The 21551-nt window shown below is 39.3% G+C and overlaps 1 protein-coding gene across 5 annotated transcripts in view; it reads right to left on the bottom strand.

Moving 5' to 3' along the window:
• Positions 1 to 21551, bottom strand: part of ARF3 (ADP ribosylation factor 3) — an 81831-nt gene that overhangs the window by 35346 nt on the left and 24934 nt on the right. For all 5 annotated transcript variants that reach the window (XM_053708068.1, XM_053708070.1, XM_053708071.1 and 2 more), the window contains one exon: positions 15252 to 15453. In XM_053708068.1, the coding sequence (XP_053564043.1) occupies positions 15252 to 15399 (148 nt within the window). In that variant the 5' untranslated portion in view covers positions 15400 to 15453. The remainder of the gene's footprint in view (positions 1 to 15251; positions 15454 to 21551) is intronic.

Genomic DNA, 21551 nt, shown 5'->3' with positions numbered 1-21551 from the left:
ATTTGGACTTAGAAGTTACATCAGCTGACCAGGATTTTAGCCACAGCGCCCTACGTGCCTGAATGGCGAATCCTGAGTTCTTAGCCGTAAGTTTGGTTAAATGTACTACGGCCTCCGAAATGAATGAATTAGCTAGTTTAAGGACTCTAAGCCTGTCCGTAATGTCGTCCAGCGTAGCTGAACTAAGGTTCTCTTCCAGAGACTCAATCCAAAATGCTGCCGCAGCCGTAATCGGCGCGATGCATGCAAGGGGTTGCAATATAAAACCTTGTTGAACAAACATTTTCTTAAGGTAACCCTCTAATTTTTTATCCATCGGATCTGAAAAAGCACAGCTATCCTCCACCGGGATAGTGGTACGCTTAGCTAAAGTAGAAACTGCTCCCTCCACCTTAGGGACCGTTTGCCATAAGTCCCGTGTGGTGGCGTCTATTGGAAACATCTTTCTAAATATTGGAGGGGGTGAGAACGGCACACCGGGTCTATCCCACTCCTTAGTAACAATTTCAGTTAGTCTCTTAGGTATAGGAAAAACGTCAGTACTCGCCGGTACCGCAAAGTATTTATCCAACCTACACAATTTCTCTGGTATTGCAACAGTGTTACAATCATTAAGAGCCGCTAAAACCTCTCCTAGTAATACACGGAGGTTCTCCAATTTAAATTTAAAATTTGAAATATCTGAATCCAATCTGTTTGGATCAGAACCGTCACCCACAGAATGAAGCTCTCCGTCCTCATGCTCTGCAAGCTGTGACGCAGTATCAGACATGGCTCTAGTATTATCAGCGCACTCTGTTCTCACCCCAGAGTGATCACGCTTGCCTCTTAGTTCTGGTAATTTAGCCAAAACTTCAGTCATAACAGTAGCCATATCTTGTAATGTTATCTGTAATGGCCGCCCAGATGTACTAGGCGCCACAATATCACGCACCTCCCGGGCGGGAGATGCAGGTACTGACACGTGAGGCGAGTTAGTCGGCATAACTCTCCCCTCGCTGTTTGGTGAAATTTGTTCAATTTGTACAGATTGGCTTTTATTTAAAGTAGCATCAATACAGTTAGTACATAAATTTCTATTGGGCTCCACCTTGGCATTGGAACAAATGACACAGGTATCTTCCTCTGAATCAGACATGTTTAACACACTAGCAAATAAACTTGCAACTTGGTTACAATCTTATTTAACAAAAACGTACTGTGCCTCAAAGAAGCACTAAACGATTAAATGACAGTTGAAATAATGAACTGAAAAACAGTTATAGCATCAATCCTTGAAAACAACACAACTTTTAGCAAAGGTTTGTTCCCATTAGTAAAGTAACAATAATTAAATTTGAAACGTAAAAATTACAGAGCAACGTTTTTAATCACAGTCAATATATAAGTCTCACAGCTCTGCTGAGAGAATCTACCTCCCTCCAAAGAAGTTTGAAGACCCCTGAGTTCTGTTTAGAGATGAACCGGATCATGCAGGAAATACAAGAGTAACTTGACTGGAAATTTTTGATGCGTAGCAAAGAGCGCCAAAAACGGCCCCTCCCCCTCACACACAGCAGTGAGAGAGAAACGAAACTGTCACAATTAAAACAAGCAACTGCCAAGTGGAAAAATAATGCCCAAACATTTATTCACTCAGTACCTCAGAAAATGCAAACGATTCTACATTCCAGCAAAAACGTTTAACATAATAAATACTTATTAAAAGGTTAATGTACTTTTTACAGAGTAATTCCAGTGAAGTACCATCCCCAGAATACTGAAGTGTAGAGTATACATACATGTCATTATAACGGTATGGCAGGATTTTCTCATCAATTCCATTCAGAAAATAAAAACTGCTACATACCTCAATGCAGATTCATCTGCCCGCTGTCCCCTGATCTGAAGCTTTTACCTCCCTCAGATGGCCGAGAAACAGCAATATGATCTTAACTACTCCGGTTAAAATCATAGTAAAAACTCTGGTAGATTCTTCTTCAAACTCTGCCAGAGAGGCAATAACACGCTCCGGTGCTATTGTAAAATAACAAACTTTTGATTGAAGTTATAAAAACTAAGTATAATCACCATAGTCCTCTCACACATCCTATCTAGTCGTTGGGTGCAAGAGAATGACTGGGAGTGACGTAGAGGGGAGGAGCTATATGCAGCTCTGCTGGGTGAATCCTCTTGCATTTCCTGTTGGGGAGGAGTTAAATCCCAGAAGTAATGATGACCCGTGGACTGATCACACATAACAGAAGAAAATAAAAATATAAGCATATTTATACATACATGAAAATCAGTGCAATAATCATTGAAGCAGAGAAAAGGCTGCAAACATCGGTGCCTCAAAGCTGCTGAGACACAGGAACATGGAGCAGCCATGGAGTAACATATCATGTGCCAAATATATATTAAGCTTATGTGGGACCACGATTAGAAAACATTTGCTCTCTTCCCTTGTATTGGAGTCAAGAGAGTTTTAGGTTAAACTAGGTGAATTATAGGGAGGCTTAAGTAATATATAATCTGAGAGTGCAATTACTAAGCCTAACGGCGCTATAGCTATATATTTTATATGAACAATTAAACTCTAAGTGTCTCATGGCAGAGGGATATAACCGAACACTACTACTTGCTGCTTTGAGGATCATACTTAGTATTCCCTTAGGCTATTTTAATGGAAGCATCCTACTTTGAACTTATAGTGCTATAAGTAGTAATATATATAAAAAGCAAATAGATAAAATAAAAACAAATAGTATAGTAAGCAGTATTCACTATAACATACATAGCAAGCTGACCCATATATGTTAACAGCAATTGTGGGCATAAATATACCCTAATTAACGTATGCCTTGTACACTAAAGCTGTCTGCAAGTAACATTATGAATGAGCTACTAAGACCCGCCTATCAGACTAAATAAGCTATGGTTGCTCTTTTGTGCGTGTTCAAATTATGGAGATTTGGTGAAAAGAAAGTTATGAAGATATATATTATTTATATTATGTCAACAGTTTTTATCTCACAATTTAAATCTACTAAGAAGCCAGTATATGCTAGATGGCCTAAACTAGCATCAATAATCCCCAATGGAATAACAACCTGGGCATACTTTGTTGGTAGAAGGACAGTTGTAAGGCAATATAAGACAAGCCTCTTGTATATATTGAAATAGGCATAAAAACAGATATAATGCTACTGTCATTGAGAGATCCTAGGTAGATTGACCTCAACATAAGCAGGGTGTGTGCAACACTTAAACCTCCAGACTTATAGCAAAGTGTTACAACAAGACTAAGCTGCTGCTGGACTAACAGCACAGTAAACAGTTAAACATTTAGTTTCAGGGCAAGAGACTCATTGTAAGATGAAGATATAAATCTGACTTTATCACCAAGTGTGTCATACACGAAATTAAGCATACATTTGTCATATATGTAACCCCTCTTTTACAGACGAAGTACATTGTTTTATGTAGCATCATATAGAAGTATAGGTGCAGAATAGTTCCCAAAAGGGGATCAATATGTGTAAGTTAACTTATGAGGAAACTTATATCTGCTACAGAGCAAGGTAATTGCAGAGATATACTGTCAAAAGCTGCAGTAGTGTCCCAGTTTATACATCTTTCTCAACATGAGGGAAAAGTCAATACCACTGCACTCTATTTTAATGCAGAAAAGCCCTAACATATAGTTCACAGACTAGGCTTGCAGCTTCTATGCAGGAGCCGTGAATTTACAGAGTGTCCCAAAGTTAAAGGAGCAAATGTTAGGAGTATTCAAATTAGCTCATCTCCTTACAGTCAGATTATGGTTAGGCGTAAAGTCATCAGATTGAGCCCTTAGATCTGACCTGTAACGGCAGGGATCTCAGCCGATTCCTTCTCTCATGTATAGGCTTATAGGAACAGAGCAGGTAGATGCATCCGAGTATTTTCGCTGCCGGGAGCCGTGGTACTGTGCGGCCCAAGTAATCAAGTCCCACCAGTGAGAGGTTAGTTTCCCTGCCGGAGCGGATCTCCATGTTACCTTACTCTTAATTCCGGGGGCTTTATGCTGAGTCTCCCTCATAGCTCTCCTCCGCTGAGATCGCTTACCCACGTTGGACCACCGCACTAAGACTTTCACCTGAACTTCTGCTGCAGTAATGCTCAGAGCAGTGGGTGCCACGAGCGGCTGATTCGAGTGTTCCGTCAATTGCCCATTATGATCTCTTGTAGTGCTCAGTGTCTTAAGCTTGTTAGGGCTCAGAGGTAATTGTAAGCTTAGACGAGGAGACATAGTGGGCAGCAGGCGCCGCGTAGTCTTGATCTGAGGGAATCCTGCTGATCCCGGGGCAACAGCTGCCATGTAGAGAGTATCAGCTGCATATGATTGCAACAGGTTGTCATCTGTAGTTCCAAATAAAATGCTAATTGAGTTCCCAGTAGGCTGCCTTTCTTGCAATTGTTGAGAACAAGGTGTTGTAATCAGTAAGTCTTCTGTCCGACTCGCCATGAGGATGACAGAATTAAATATGTGAGAGGCGCCATCTTGACTACGCAGCTCTGCAAAGACAGACCGTAGGCTGTTAAATTGGCTGTCGGCTTTATCAAGCAAGTCTGCCAGAAGAGAACAAATGTGTGTAGAAGAGTCCTCCATCCTAAGAGCAAAATATGAGGAAGATATTGGGTCCTAGGGTTCTGTAGATTAAAGATTTATCAATTAATCTTCAGGAGCTCTGCTGAGTAACGTCCATCTCCTTTGGCAGTTGGCTCCGCCCCCCCTGGTGATAATTCTTTTAAAGATAACAGCTGATCTTTATTGTTTAAAGTGAAATCAATGCATTTAGTACACATTCTCCTATGGGGTTCCACCATGGCTTTTAAACATAATGAACAAGAAGTTTCCTCTATGTCAGACATGTTTATACAGACTAGCAATGAGACTAGCAAGCGTGGAAAACACTTTAAATCAAATTAACAAGCAATATAAAAAAAAAACTTTACTGTGCCTTTAAGAGAAACAAATTTTGCCAAAATTTGAAATAACAGTGAAAAAAGGCAGTTAAACTAACGAAATTTTTACAGTGTGTGTAACAAGTTAGCAGAGCATTGCACCCACTTGCAAATGGATGATTAACCCCTTAATACAAAAAACAGATTAACAAAACGAAAAATATGTTTTTTAAACAGTCATAACAACTGCCACAGCTCCTACTTTTGAAGCCTTTTGAGCCCTTCAGAGATGTCCTATAGCATGCAGGGGACTGCTGAGGGAAGCTGAATGTCACAGTTTGTAATTTTAACTGCACCAACTGTAACTTTTATACTATAACAGTGGAAAGCCTCAGGAAACTGTTTCTAGGCAAAAGTAAAGCCAGCCATGTGGAAAAAACTAGGCCCCAATAAGTTTTATCACCAAAGCATATATAAAAACGATTAAACATGCCAGCAAACGTTTTATATTGCACATTAATCAGAGTATATACCTCTGATAGCAAGCCTGATACTAGTCGCTATTAAATCACTGTATTTAGGCTTAACTTACATTAATTCGGTATCAGCAGCATTTTCTAGCAATTCCATCCCTAGAAAAACTTAAAACTGCACATACCTTATTGCAGGATACCCTGCACACTATTCTCCCTCTGAAGTTACCTCACTCCTCAGACATATGTGAGAACAGAAGTGGATCTTAGTTACTTCTGCTAAGATCATAGAAAACGCAGGCAGATTCTTCTTCTAAATGCTGCCTGAGATAAAATAGTACGACTCCGGTACCATTTAAAAACAATAAACTCTTGATTGAAGAAAAAACTAACTATATTACACCACTTTTCTCTTACTACGTCCAGCTATGTTGAGAGTTGCAAGAGAATGACTGGATATGGCAGTTAGGGGAGGAGCTATATAGCAGCTCTGCTGTGGGTGATCCTCTTGCAACTTCCTGTTGGGAAGGATAATATCCCACAAGTAATGGATGATCCGTGGACTGGATACACCTTACAAGAGAAAAGTGTTTATGTATGGGTGCACTTAACTAGAGAGTGAACAATTAAACCGAGAGTGGAAAAAATTGCTTATGGCTTAAGCATGGAAACTGAGAAACCTTGGTCCTTAAGACCTTACAAAGACATCACTAGTGGATCATCTGGATGGTTGAACAACCTTTAGCACATGCCACATTTACAGTTTTATTTTTATTTTTTTCAAATCAGTCACATTTAGCAAATAAAACTTGTAGAAAAATGTTGAGTTTAAGGTCTGTTCACTGCAGAGGCGAAACTTAGAAAATAAACAAAATGTGTTATTTGTTAAAGGGACAGTTAACATTTTTAAAACAATTGTGCAGTATATTTCTAAATGTATAGCAAAATATCACGCTTATCTTTTAAAACAGATTGTAAAATTTTTAGACAGCCACAATTCCTATGATGTATTCTTCATACCCATCCTTTTTAGGCTTGATGTCTAATAACAGCTTGCCCAATTGCACCGTTCTATGCACTCCTGTGATGGATAAAGCACCCGACAGCTTTATCCAGCAAAACTGTGATGCATTTAAAAAAAATAAAACATAGCACTGGAAAGGAAAGCTATGAAGAATTACATCAGATTTTTGACTGCCTAAACGTATAAGATACAACCTGTTTTCAAAGGTAAGTCTGATATTATGCTGATATATTGCAGTTGGTGAATCAAACAAGAGAACTATATTAATCCAATCGCCAATCATGACTGTATGCTGCACAGGAAAGTCTCAGGAGCTCACCTGGGGCCCAAACGTAAAAGTGAAATTACAGTGGATACCAAGAAACATCTATACTAGATTAAAATAATCTAAGTATTTCTGATCAATTATTCTGTCACTCTAAATAGCTTTCTTATACTTAGTTTGGATCAGATAGATTTTGTAAATCCATCCATTTAGTATATTCAAAGTATTAGATGATAGAAGTCCACCTTGTCGTCAAAAAAGGTCTTAATAAACAGTTCCCAAGTGGTAAAGTGTTACTTCCCAGTCAACTTCCTACTCCTCAGGCCAGTGACCATTCCATGTGCAGACAATTTATTTGTTCAAAAGTATACTTAAAGGGCCATAATACCCAAATGTTTAAACACTTGAAAGTGATGCAGCATAGCTGTAAAAAGCTGACTAGAAAATATCTCCTGAACATCTCTATGTAAAAAAGAAAGATATTTTACCTCAAAAGTTCCTCAGTAGCCACCTCCCATTGTAAAGGATTTCTAAGCAGCATTTTAGTGTGTCTGTCCTGGGACATCTGAAGGGATGAGCATCGTGCACTCTCATCTTATTTCACCAATCAGGTAAAGGAAGTTTACAATGAAATCTCATGAGAGTCAAGTCAAATCTCATGAGATCACAGTAAAAGTTCATGACCTCAGCACTGCTGATGCTGATTGGCTGCTGTTCATTTCTTCATTTTTTTTATTTTTTTTTACCTGCAGCTGGGAGCAGTTGAGTATAACTTTTTACACAGAACTTACTCTGCTGAGCTGAGGAGATTGTGAGGTAAAATATCTTCCTTTTTTACATAGAGATGTTCAGGTGATATTTTCCTGTCAGCTTTTTATAGTTATACTGCATCAGTTTCAAGTGATTTAGCATATGAGTATTATGTCCCTTTAAGTAGACTTAGGAATGTGTACAAATTTTGAGCACTGTGTATGTATAACATTGTTGCAAACACAGCTGTCATATAGCGCTTAAGACACGTGCACACACCCTTTGCATACCTAGGTATGCTCTTTAACTGCATGTTCTGTATGAGTCATTAAAGTTAATTTCATTTTGACTTTCATGCCACTTTAATAAACTTAAATTTGTATTATTTATTGTTTTCTATTTATCATTATTTACCCACCTTTCCATTTGGAGTCAGTAGCTCATTTCTAGTAGTGGCTATTGATAGACAATACAATGTTTCACTTGTATATATTCAGTTACTAATAATGGAGTGTCTGCTAAGAGTAGTCACTTTTCTAAAGTTAAAAGGAGACATGAAACACAAATCTTTCTTTCATGATTCAGATAGACCATACAATGTGAAACACCTTTTCAATTCATTTTATATTATCACATTTGATTATCTTGGTATCCTTAGATAAACTGGGAGCTAGCTGAACACATCTGGTGAGTCAATGACAAGAGGCATATATGTGCATTACTGCTCCTGAGCCTACCTGGGTATGCATTTCAACAAAAAATGAAGAATGAAGCAAGATAGATAATAGAAGTAAAGTGGAACGTTGGATACAATTGTATGCTCTATTTAAATTATGAGGTTTCTACCAGCTGGGGGATAGGTTAGTTTCAGATGAGTACTGTCCGATGATAAATATTTACTACGACTTCTTGGTCTTCTGGAAAAACATGGTACTATTGATGTGGGTACATCACAGAAAAAAATCAAATTCGAGTTTAAATGTAATGAGTGTGAAATTATTTAAAAATTCTAAAATGACTTAGCAGCAAAGTGGTTAAACAAAAAATAATAAAAAAGTAAAATAAAGTGGGGCACAATAGCAGAGAATGTTATAAAGAGTAAGGGCCATACATTTTTTACTTGCAATTAGGCAGAACACTAATAAACAAATCAGTAACAGAGTACTGAAATATGCATTCCACAACAAAAATTTGACTTTTTTTTTTTTTTTTTTTTTTTTTTTTTTACTTAAAGGGACACTGGAGTCAAAATTAAACTTTCATGATTCAGATAGGGCATGTAATTTTAAACAACTTTCCAACTTACTTTTATGATCAAACTTGCTTTGTTTTCTGTTGGTATTCTTGGTTGAAAGCTAAATCTAGGTAGGCTCATATGCCAATTTCTAAGCCTTTAAAGGCCGCCTCTTATCTTGGTGAATTTTGAGCTAGACAGCACTAGTTTGTGTGCCATATAGATAACATTGTGATCACTCCCGTGGAGTTATTTATGAGTCAACACTGATTGGCTAAAAACATAATTTATGCTTACCTGATAAATTTATTTCTCTTGTAGTGTAGTCAGTCCACGGGTCATCCATTACTTATGGGATTATATCTCTTCCCCAACAGGAAGTTGCAAGAGGATCACCCAAGCAGAGCTGCTATATAGCTCCTCCCCTCACATGTCATATCCAGTCATTCAACCGAAACAAGACGAGAAAGGAGAAACCATAGGGTGCAGTGGTGACTGGAGTTTAAATTAAAATTTAGATCTGCCTTAAAAGACAGGGTGGGCCGTGGACTGACTACACTACAAGAGAAATAAATTTATCAGGTAAGCATAAATTATGTTTTCTCTTGTTAAGTGTAGTCAGTCCACGGGTCATCCATTACTTATGGGATACCAATACCAAAGCTAAAGTACACGGATGAAGGGAGGGACAAGGCAGGAACCTTAAACGGAAGGAACCACTGCCTGAAGCACCTTTCTCCCAAAAATAGCCTCCGAAGAAGCAAAAGTGTCAAATTTGTAAAATTTTGAAAAAGTGTGAAGTGAAGACCAAGTTGCAGCCTTGCAAATCTGTTCAACAGAGGCCTCATTTTTAAAGGCCCAGGTGGAAGCCACAGCTCTAGTAGAATGAGCTGTAATTCTTTCAGGAGGCTGCTGTCCAGCAGTCTCATAGGCTAAACGTATTATGCTACGAAGCCAAAAAGAGAGAGAGGTAGCCGAAGCCTTTTGACCTCTCCTCTGTCCAGAGAAAACGACAAACAGGGAAGAAGTTTGACGAAAATCTTTAGTTGCCTGCAAATAGAACTTCAGGGCACGGACTACGTCCAGATTATGCAAAAGTCGTTCCTTCTTTGAAGAAGGGTTAGGACACAATGATGGAACAACAATCTCTTGATTGATATTCCTGTTAGAAACTACCTTAGGTAAGAACCCAGGTTTAGTACGCAGAACTACCTTGTCTGAATGAAAAATCAGATAAGGAGAATCACAATGTAAGGCCGATAACTCAGAGACTCTTCGAGCCGAGGAAATAGCCATCAAAAACAGAACTTTCCAAGATAACAGCTTGATATCAATGGAATGAAGGGGTTCAAATGGAACGCCTTGCAGAACTTTAAGAACTAAGTTTAAGCTCCACGGCGGAGCAACAGTCTTAAACACAGGCTTAATCCTAGCCAAAGCCTGACAAAAAGCCTGAACGTCTGGAACTTCTGCCAGACGTTTGTGTAGCAGAATAGACAGAGCAGAAATCTGTCCCTTTAACGAACTAGCAGATAAGCCCTTTTCTAAACCCTCTTGTAGAAAAGACAATATCCTAGGAATCCTAACCTTACTCCATGAGTAACTCTTGGATTCGCACCAATATAAATATTTACGCCATATCTTATGGTAAATTCTTCTGGTAACAGGTTTCCTAGCCTGTATTAAGGTATCAATAACCGACTCCGAGAAGCCACGCTTTGATAGAATCAAGCGTTCAATCTCCATGCAGTCAGCCTCAGAGAAATTAGATTTGGATGGTTGAAAGGACCCTAAATTAGAAGGTCCTGCCTCAGAGGCAGAGACCATGGTGGACAGCACGACATGTCCACTAGGTCTGCATACCAGGTCCTGCGTGGCCACGCAGGCGCTATCAGAATCACCGATGCTCTCTCCTGTTTGATCTTGGCAATCAGTCGAGGAAGCATCGGAAATGGTGGAAACACATAAGCCATGTTGAAGACCCAAGGTGCTGTCAGAGCATCTATCAGCACCGCTCCCGGGTCCCTGGACCTGGATCCGTAATAAGGAAGCTTGGCGTTCTGGCGAGACAACATGAGATCCAGATCTGGTTTGCCCCAACGATGAATCAGTTGAGCGAAGACCTCCGGATGAAGTTCCCACTCTCCCGGATGAAAAGTCTGGCGACTTAGAAAATCCGCCTCCCAGTTCTCCACGCATGGGATGTAGATCGCTGACAGGTGGCAAGAGTGAGACTATGCCCAGCGAATTATCTTTGAGACTTCCAACATCGCTAGGGAACTTCTGGTTCCCCCTTGATGGTTGATGTAAGCCACAGTCGTGATGTTGTCCGACTGAAATCTGATGAACCTCAGAGTTGCTAACTGAGGCCAAGCTAGAAGAGCATTGAATATTGCTCTTAACTCCAGAATATTTATTGGGAGGAGTTTCTCCTCCTGAGTCCATGATCCCTGAGCCTTCAGGGAATTCCAGACTGCGCCCCAACCTAGAAGGCTGGCGTCTGTTGTTACAATCGTCCAATCTGGCCTGCGAAAGGTCATCCCCTTGGACAGATGGGGCTGAGAAAGCCACCATAGAAGAGAATCTCTGGTCTCTTGATCCAGATTTAGCAGAGGGGACAAATCTGAGTAATCCCCATTCCACTGACTTAGCATGCACAATTGCAGCGGTCTGAGATGCAGGCGCGCAAATGGTACTATGTCCATTGCCGCTACCATTAAGCCGATTACTTCCATGCACTGAGCTACTGACGGGTGTGGAATGGAATGAAGGGCACGGCAAGCATTTAGAAGTTTTGATAACCTGGCCTCCGTCAGGTAAATTCTGATCTCTACAGAATCTATAAGAGTCCCTAGGAAGGGAACCCTTGTGAGTGGCAATAGAGAACTCTTTTCCACGTTCACCTTCCACCCATGCAACCTCAGAAATGCCAGAACTATCTCTGTATGAGACTTGGCAGTTTGAAAACTTGACGCTTGTATCAGAATGTCGTCTAGGTACGGAGCCACCGCTATGCCTCGCGGTCTTAGTACTGCCAGAAGTGAGCCCAGAACCTTTGTAAAGATTCTTGGAGCCGTAGCTAACCCGAAGGGAAGAGCTACAAACTGGTAATGCCTGTCTAGGAAGGCAAATCTTAGGTACCGATAATGATCCTTGTGAATCGGTATGTGAAGGTAGGCATCCTTTAAGTCCACTGTGGTCATGTACTGACCCTCTTGGATCATGGGTAGGATGGTTCGAATAGTTTCCATTTTGAATGATGGAACTCTTAGGAATTTGTTTAGGATCTTTAAGTCCAAGATTGGTCTGAAGCTTCCCTCTTTCTTGGGAACCACAAACAGATTTGAATAGAATCCTTGCCCGTGTTCCGTCCGCGGAACTGGGTGGATCACCCCCATTAGTAAGAGGTCTTGTACACAGCGTAGAAACGCCTCTTTCTTTATTTGGTTTGCTGATAACCTTGAAAGATGAAATCTCCCTTGTGGAGGAGAAGCTTTGAAGTCCAGAAGATATCCCTGAGATATGATCTCCAACGCCCAGGGATCCTGGACATCTCTTGCCCAAGCCTGGGCGAAGAGAGAAAGTCTGCCCCCCACTAGATCCGTTTCTGGATAGGGGGCCCTCTCTTCATGCTGTCTTAGGGGCAGCAGCAGGTTTTCTGGCCTGCTTGCCTTTGTTCCAGGACTGGTTAGTTTTCCAGCCCTGTCTGTAACGTGCAACAGCTCCTTCCTGTTTTGGAGCGGAGGAAGTTGATGCTGCTCCTGCCTTGAGGTTACGAAAGGCACGAAAATTAGACTGTTTGGCCTTTGATTTGGCCCTGTCCTGAGGCAGAGCATGGCCCTTACCTCCCGTAATGTCAGCGATAATTTCTTTCAAGCCGGGCCCGAATAAGGTCTGCCCTTTGAAAGGAATATTAAGCAATTTAGATGTCATGTCAGCTGACCAGGATTTAAGCCATAGCGCTCTGAGCGCTTGGATGGCGAATCCGGAGTTCTTAGCCGTAAGTTTGGTTAAGTGTACGACGGCATCAGAAACAAATGCGTTAGCTAGCTTAAGTGCTTTAAGCTTGTTCATAATTTCATCCAATGGAGCTGTGCGAATGGCCTCTTCCAGAGACTCAAACCAGAATGCCGCCGCCGCAGCAGTGACAGGCGCAATGCATGCAAGGGGCTGTAAGATAAAACTTTGTTGAACAAAAATTTTCTTAAGGTAACCTTCTAATTTTTTATCCATTGGATCTGAAAAGGCACAACTATCCTCCACCGGGATAGTGGTACGCTTAGCCAAAGTAGAAACTGCTCCCTCCACCTTAGGGACCGTCTGCCATAAGTCCCGTGTGGTGGCGTCTATTGGAAACATTTTCCTAAATATAGGAGGGGGGGGAAAAGGCACACTGGGTCTATCCCACTCCTTGCTAATAATTTCTGTAAGCCTCTTAGGTATAGGAAAAACGTCAGTACACACCGGTACCGCATAGTATCTATCCAGCCTACATAATTTCTCTGGATTTGCAACCGTGTTACAATCATTCAGAGCCGCTAATACCTCCCCTAGCAATACGCGGAGGTTCTCAAGCTTAAATTTAAAATTAGAAATCTCTGAATCCAGTCTCCCTGGATCAGATCCGTCACCCACAGAATGAAGCTCTCCGTCCTCATGTTCTGCAAATTGTGACGCAGTATCGGACATGGCTCTCCCATCATCAGCGCGCTCTGTCCTTAACCCAGAGCAATCGCGCTTGCCTCTTAATTCTGGCAATTTAGATAATACTTCTGTCATAACAGTAGCCATGTCTTGCAAAGTGATTTGTATGGGCCTCGCTGATGTACTTGGCGCCACAATATCACGCACCTCCTGAGCGGGAGGCGAAGGTACTGACAGGTGAGGAGAGTTAGTCGGCATAACTTCCCCCTCGTTGTCTGGTGATAATTTCTTTACATGTACAGATTGACTTTTATTTAAAGTGACATCAATGCATTTAGTACACAAATTTCTATGGGGCTCCACATTGGCCTTCAAACATAGTGAACAAAGAGATTCCTCTGTGTCAGACATGTTTAAACAGACTAGCAATGAGACTAGCAAGCTTGGAAAATACTTTCAAATAAATTTACAAGCAATATAAAAAACGCTACTGCGCCTTTAAGAAGCACAAAAAGCTGTCACAGTTGAAATAACAATGAACCAAATTAGTTATAGCAACCAAATGTTCACATTAAATGTATTAAGTTAGCAAAGGATTGCACCCACCAGCAAAAGGATGATTAACCCCTTAATACCCAAAAACGGATAACAAATTAATAATTAACGTTTTTAACACAGTCAAACACACTGTCACAGGTCTGCTGTGACTGATTACCTCCCTCAAAATGAATTTTGAAGACCCCTGAGCTCTCTAGAGACGTCCTGGATCATGGAGGATGAAGTAGGAAGATTGTGACTGAATTTTTACTGCGCAAAAAAGCGCTAAAATAGGCCCCTCCCACTCATATTACAACAGTGGGGAAGCTCAGTTAACTGTTTCTATGCAGAAAACAAAGATAGCCATGTGGTTAAAATCATGCCCCAATAAGTTTTATCACCAAGTACCTCACAAAAAACGATTAACATGCTAGTAAACGTTTTAAAAGCTATGAAGTGTTATTAATAAGCCTGCTACCAGTCGCTTTTACTGCAGTTAAGGCTCATACATTACTTCAGTATTAACAGTATTTTCTGAGTCAAATACCATTCCCTAGAAAAATACTTCAGTGTACACACACTCATCAGCCTAATACCAGTCGCTACCACTGCATTTAAGGCTGTACTTACATTACATTGGTATTAGCAGTATTTTCTCAGTCAATTCCATTCCTTAGAAAAATAATTTACTGCACATACCTCGTTTGCAGGGGGGCCCTGCATGCTATTCCCCTTTTCTGAAGTTACCTCACTCCTCAGAATGTTCGAGAACAGCCAGTGGATCTTAGTTACGTCTGCTAAGATCATAGAAAACGCAGGCAGATTCTTCTTCTAATGCTGCCTGAGAACAAACAGCACACTCCGGTGCCATTTAAAATAACAAACTTTTGATTGAAGAAATAAACTAAATTTAAAAACACCACAGACCTCTCACAACGACCTATCTTTAGTTAGGTTGCAAGAGAATGACTGGATATGACATGTGAGGGGAGGAGCTATATAGCAGCTCTGCTTTGGTGATCCTCTTGCAACTTCCTGTTGGGGAAGAGATATAATCCCATAAGTAATGGATGACCCGTGGACTGACTACACTTAACAAGAGAAACGCAAAATAACTGAAATAAGAGGGCGGTTTGCAGAGGATTAGATACAAGGTAATCGCATAGGTAAAGAGTATTAACAGTGTTGGTTATGCAAAACTGTGGAATAGGTAATAAAGGGATTATCTCTTTAAACAAACATTTTCAAGTAGACTGTCCCTTTAAATGCATTTGCAACAAGAAACTCTGAATGACTCAGATATTACAAAATATATATGAAAAAAATCACTTATCAATAACTGACCATACAAGTAGTGCAGAATATATGTTGATACTCCATAACCCTAGAATGTACCTATTGTAGGGATAGTGGTCACAATTTCTCCCAGCTTCAGTTTGTACAGGATGGTGGTCTTTCCAGCTGCATCAAGTCCCACCATAAGTATTCGCATTTCCTTCTTCCCAATGAGGCTCTTCAACAGGTTTCCAAATATATTCCCCATGACTTCTTTCAGATGTTCTTGTGTATGATTTTAACAAGGGTCAAGCGTTTTCCACTGTAATATGAGACAGAAATAGAAAGAAAATGTTGTTATATTGGGTAAACATGCAGTCTAAATACTAAGATGGTATGTCACTTAGTTACCTTTACCAAATGTGTTTTGTTCTCTCAGATTAGGAGTAAGCATATCTTTAAAGACTTATTGGGAAAGGTCTGATATTTTTTTAACACTGTAAATCATACAATCCTCACTGTTCAGATATACAAAAAGTTTAAAAATGTACTTGTCAGCAAGGCTACTGATTTATCATTATACATTTACCAATCAGAGAAAAATAGAGCTACACAAAATTCAAAGATAAGCCCACTAAAACTGGCTGATTTAGAATTCATCTGCAAATATCTTGCCCTATTTATCAGTATAAAAGCACACCAGACTGAAGCACTTCTATCTTATAGTTCTGGGACAAATTCACTAAACAAAAGTCATAAAGTTTGTATTGCATTGTTAAAAGGGACACTGAACCCAATTTTTTTCTTTTGCAATTCAGATAAAGCATGAAATTTTAAGCAACTTTCTAATTTACTCCTATTATGACATTTTCTTCATTCTATTGGTATCTTTATTTGAAATGCAAGAATGTAAGTTTAGATGCCGGCCCATTTTTGGTGAACAACCTGGGTTGTTCTTGCTGATTGGTGGATAAATTCATCCACCAATAAAAAAGTGCTATCCAGAGTTCTGAACCAATAAAAAAAGCTTAGATGTCTCCTTTTTCAAATAAAGATAGCAAGAGAACGAAGAAAAAAATTATAATAGGAGTAAATTAGAAAGTTGCTTAAAATTGCATGCTCTATCTGAATCACAAAAGAAAAAAAAAATTGGGTTCAGGGTCCCTTTAAAGCCAAATGCATGCTTCAGCAATAAAGCACAGCATTATTTTGCCATACTAGGACATAACCTTGGAAAACCCTTAAGTTCTGTTTCTTTTATCAAAACCCAGGTTGCCAGTTTTGGGCAGATATACATGAACTAAACAATCATGGTAAAAAACGTGGCAGTTTTAGTCTTGTAAAGTCTGGAGTGCACACTTTTTACGAGAATTGGTAAAACCACAATATCCAGAGTTAAATTACAGAAAAGAGGGGCAAATTAAATAATGAGACTAAACTGCAAAGCACTTTTAATATGCATAATAAAAACATTGTATAGGGAATTCAATTTAATTATATGTCCCTTTTAAAAAAAAAAAAAATTAAAAAAAAAAAAGATACAAGGGTTCAGTAATATTGGCATTCCAAAACTAAAATCAACTTGCGTTATTTTTAGTTTTGGAATGCCAATATTACTGTACCCTTGTATCTATGTGCCACAACAGTGTCTACTTTAATCTATCAGAAAAAAAAAAAAATGTGGCTATTCCATAGGGTTTGCAAATTCAAGGCCATTACTAACCCTTTAAAAAACTTGCTATATCACTTAGTTTTCAAGTTTCTTTGTACCACATTAATTCTACTATTATTTCGCATGGGGACAATAAGATTATGGTAAATACAATTCAATTAAAAAAAAAAAAAACATTTTTCAAGTTTTTGATTTCAACAGCTTTTAAATGGTATATCTTCCCAATTTTGACTATTTTATTCAGTAATAATGTTTTATTTTAGCATTCTTTGTTCAAATATTAATGCCCATTAGCAATTTTTGTTCTTGACACACACTTCATGTACCTTGCTGATATATTTGCTCAGTTAATATTCAGGGCTCTATTTATGAAGCCCTGCACGACTGAGCCTGCAGCCGGTCAAAGGCAGGCAAAAGAGATATGTGCTTCAGCCAGAGAGAGTAGATGGAGGTAAGTGCTTCAGGTCAGTGGGAGTAGATTATAGTGGGATGTCACTGAAGTAGGTCCTTAGAGCTGAAATTTAACTATGAGCTACAGTCAGTAAAAGTATATGGAAGCCATTGGGCTAACTAGGGTATTTTGCTTTGTAGGATTAAATGGAAATAGAACAGGTTGAGATGTGAGTTCCAGGGAATGAATAAAGTCAGGAGTAATGGGTTGTCTTTGACACTGTAGGCTTTAAAAATATTTAAATATTTTAAAATATTGAATTCAGGGAATTGTTTTCATTCATAAAAGATTGGATTATGTAAAACAGATAGTCCCAGTAGATAAAGGCAATTTGGGAGACAGGGAAGTAATAATTAAATTTTACTGAAACTGAGCTGCTTTCCCTCAAAGCATAGGGAGCTAGGCTCAGGAGAGTGGGTGCATCTTGAGCACTAGATTCTTAAAGGGACACTGAACCCAATTTTTTTCTTTTGTGTTTCAGATAGAGCATGCAATTTTAAGCAACTTTCTAATTGACTCCTATTATCAAATTGGATTCATTCTCTTGGTATCTTTATTTGAAATGCAAGAATGTAAGTTTAGATGCCGGCCCATTTTTGGTGAACAAACTGGGTTGTTCTTGCTGATTGGTGGATAAATTCACCCACCAATAAACAAGTGCTTTCCATGGTCTGAACCAAAAAAAAATAGCTTAGATGCCTTCTTTTTCGAATAAAGAAAGCAAGAGAACGAAGAAAAATTGATAATAGATGTAAATTAGAAAGTTGCTTTAAATTACATGCTCTGTCTTAAACACGAAAGAAAATTTTTGGGTTCAGCGTCCCTTTAATAGCATTGCTTCAAATACTGTGGTCATATAAGTCTACCTCAGTATGCAGTGGCGTATTACCACCTAGGCAGACAAGACAAGTGCCTAGGGCCTAGGGCTAATGTCTTCCCCAGAAACCAAAGTTGACGTTGCTGTTATAATTTTTTTTGCTAATTTATTATTCTATGTATGCAATTTATTGTTAAGTTACCAAATAAAATACAGATACAGTTACTGCACTGGCTAAACATATGAAAAGAAGGGTTGAAGTAGTAGGCGTGGCGTGGGTATGCAGTGGGCGGTGATGGGTGGGATCAGAAGTGACGAGTAACATTTTTGGCCTGGCTAGTAGCTTAGGACCTGAAAATTTGAGCCCTGATTTTTATATATATATCACACATACACATACACACACACAGTATGAGTACACCACTCACATTTTTGTTAATATTTTATTATATCTTTTCATGTGACAACACTGAAGAAATTACACTTTGCTACAATGTAAAGTAGTGAGTGTACAGCCTGTATAACAGTGAAACTTTGCTGTCCACTCAAAATAAGTCAACACAGCCATTAATGTCTACACCGTTGGCAACAAAAGTGAGTACACCCCTAAGTTGAAATGTCAACATTGAGCCCAATTAGCCATTTTCCCTAGCCGGTGTCATGTGACTCGTTAGTGTTACAAGGTCTCAGGTGTGAATGGGGAGCAGGTGTGTTAAATTTGGTGTTATCGCTCTCACACTCTCTCATACTGGTCACTGGAAGTTCAACATGGCACCTCATGGCAAATAACTAAGGATCTGAAAAAAAGAATTGTTGCTCTACATAAAGATGGCCTAGGCTATAAGAAGATTGCCAAGACCCTGAAACTGAGCTGCAGCACGGTGGGCAAGACCATACAGTGGTTTCACAGAACAGGTTCCACTCAAAACAGCACTCACTTTCCTAAGAGGGGGTGTTTTAAAATTGAGATCAAGATTACAAGGCAATACCACAGGGGAATAGTGTACTGAAAATATTAAAATATAACCTTTATTAGGAAGTTAAAAAAGTGTCCACATACAAACATAAACATTAAAAAACACAGGGTGGTTGTCTGGTTGAGGATTCCAGCGCACTGATTATGGATGTTAGAATAGTATAATAGGAGATTATCTATTAAACCTAGGATGTATAATCCTTAGCAGTGGAGTCACTAGGGGGGGGGCGGGCCGCACCCGGGTGACACCAAAAGAATTTTTTTATTTTTTTTTTAATTTTATTGAAATTCAAAGAAATACAATGTTGAGATGCATATATTATTTTATTAGAGGCTGGCATTTGTGAACATTAGTGGGACTGGGGAAGTTGTAGACACACAATTTTTTTGCCCCTTGAGCCAGTGCTGCAATTTCAACAAATAGTTTTCCCGGCTGCTTTTGCTTGTTTGTACTTTGCTCCTCCCCTGCCCAATTTCACTATGAATGTTGTGGGTGTGCCGTGGGGCTTGCAAAGTTGCGCTGCTAGCCTAAACCTGCCTGCCTATCTGTGCTCACTGCTCAGTGACATGCGGCCCAGGGCTGTGCACTGACAGACTTGGAACAGAGTCAGAGAGCAGAATTTTCATAGTTTGCGTGCCTAAACCTTTTCTTCAGTGATTTATTTTAGAGTGCTCTGTTTATCTTTCATTTGATGTTCTGCTGAGCCAGGGAGCAGCTCTAGGTATGAGCTTCCTAATTAATGCAGTGCAGTTTACATATTTTGTATGTGTGTGTCTGAGTTTTTGTGTGTCTCAGTGTTTTTGTGTGTGTGTTTTTGTGTGTGTGTCTGAGTGTGTTTCCGAGTGTTTGTGTGTGCATCTGAGTATGTGTTTAAGTGTGTCTGAGTGTTTGTATGTGTGTTTGCCTGTGTTTTTGTGTGTGTCTGCTTTCTGGGGGGGGGGGGGGGTTGACACCATGACTTACCGCACCGGGTGACACCAACCCTAGTGACGCCACTGATCCTTAGTTAGGACTATATCACCTTATAATGGTTGTATGATAGAGGACTTACTAGTATGCTGAAATAATTCCCAGTATTAGAGGAGGGTATGAGTCACGTTGCGATAAGACAGGGTGTTTTTAGTGTTATTGTTAAACAAAGTCAGACTGCCATCTTGATTTATTCAGCATCTAGAAACATTATCTGCTGTAATTGGGAAACCCACGTATATTATTCACCTGGTTATGTATCGACTTGGATAAAAATAATGAATTATAATATTAGATGCTACAAATAAGCTCTAACCAAGTCTAGTACATTGGAATAATGAAAGGAACCTAGTTGTATGCAACTTTTTGTGATTGGTTCACAGTAACCATTGCATAGATTTGACAGGGATGTCGCCACAGGCGGAGTCGTGCGAACTGATAAATAGCCACGCACAAGGCCACACCGTACCTTTTGAGAAAGCCACGTCCGTGGAGAAACATGTCAGGAACTAGCCTGTTTTAATGCCTTCAGCAATTTTTTTAGTCAGCAGGGTGTTCAAAGTTGTTGGAATTCTATAATCCAAGCGGTGGTTAAAATTATATACTTACGAACTGTAGATAGCAACGCAGAGCCTAACAATTTAATAATATACTATTTATGCATGAATATGTAATTTTAGTCAATCACCCAGTTATTCCAACGGGTGTATTTAGAATATTGTTAACTTAAAAACCTTAGTACTGAGAAGTTGGGGTTAATAATGCATAGCTTAACAACCCAGTAATATATCGTTAGCGCACTGAATTGTAACTGCATTTAACTGCCGATATATTTAAATCAGTGTACGCAAAATACAATTTAATAGAGGTATCTATACTTAATGTTTGTTGCCAGTTACGCTAATCAGAGACGCATGTTACTCACGTTGCAATGCTTAATGGTGTTTGTAACATATTAACTGCCAGTTATTTTTAACAGCAGTATGCCAATGTAACTGTAAAATTTGTTTGTTACAAATAACATATACAAGTTGAACTTAAAATAACATTAAGCTATGATCAGGTGTAACGAGTACAGACTGCAGCCATAAGTATTCAACTACTTACAATTATATATGAGTAGATCTTGAGCAGAGTAAAACTGCAATTATACGCATTATTCAGAGTTGAGATATTAATTAACCCTTCAGCTTACATGGAATTGACAACATACAGGGATTTCAAACAACCAGGTCTTGTTCATTGTGAACATATTAGACCGGATCAGAACTCATTTATAGCATCTGATATTTGAATTTATTATTCTCACCTAAGTCAACATAACGATGTAAACCATATATGTGGGGTCAACCACAGTATATAATATTCCCATACACTGATTAGGTTTAGATAAGTCTACTCTGTTCATTAACAGCACAGAAATTATTTAATCATATCCCAACGTGACTCACAACAGTACAAGCATTTATAGAAGAGCATACCTTAAGCAGACCAAACTGCAATTATATGCATAAGCAATTATATAAGAGAATAC

Source organism: Bombina bombina, chromosome 3 (assembly GCF_027579735.1).
Source record: "Bombina bombina isolate aBomBom1 chromosome 3, aBomBom1.pri, whole genome shotgun sequence".
NCBI classification, from domain to species: domain Eukaryota; kingdom Metazoa; phylum Chordata; class Amphibia; order Anura; family Bombinatoridae; genus Bombina; species Bombina bombina.
The sequence above is the reverse complement of the archived record's forward strand: the minus strand, read 5'-3'. Positions and strand labels throughout refer to the sequence as shown.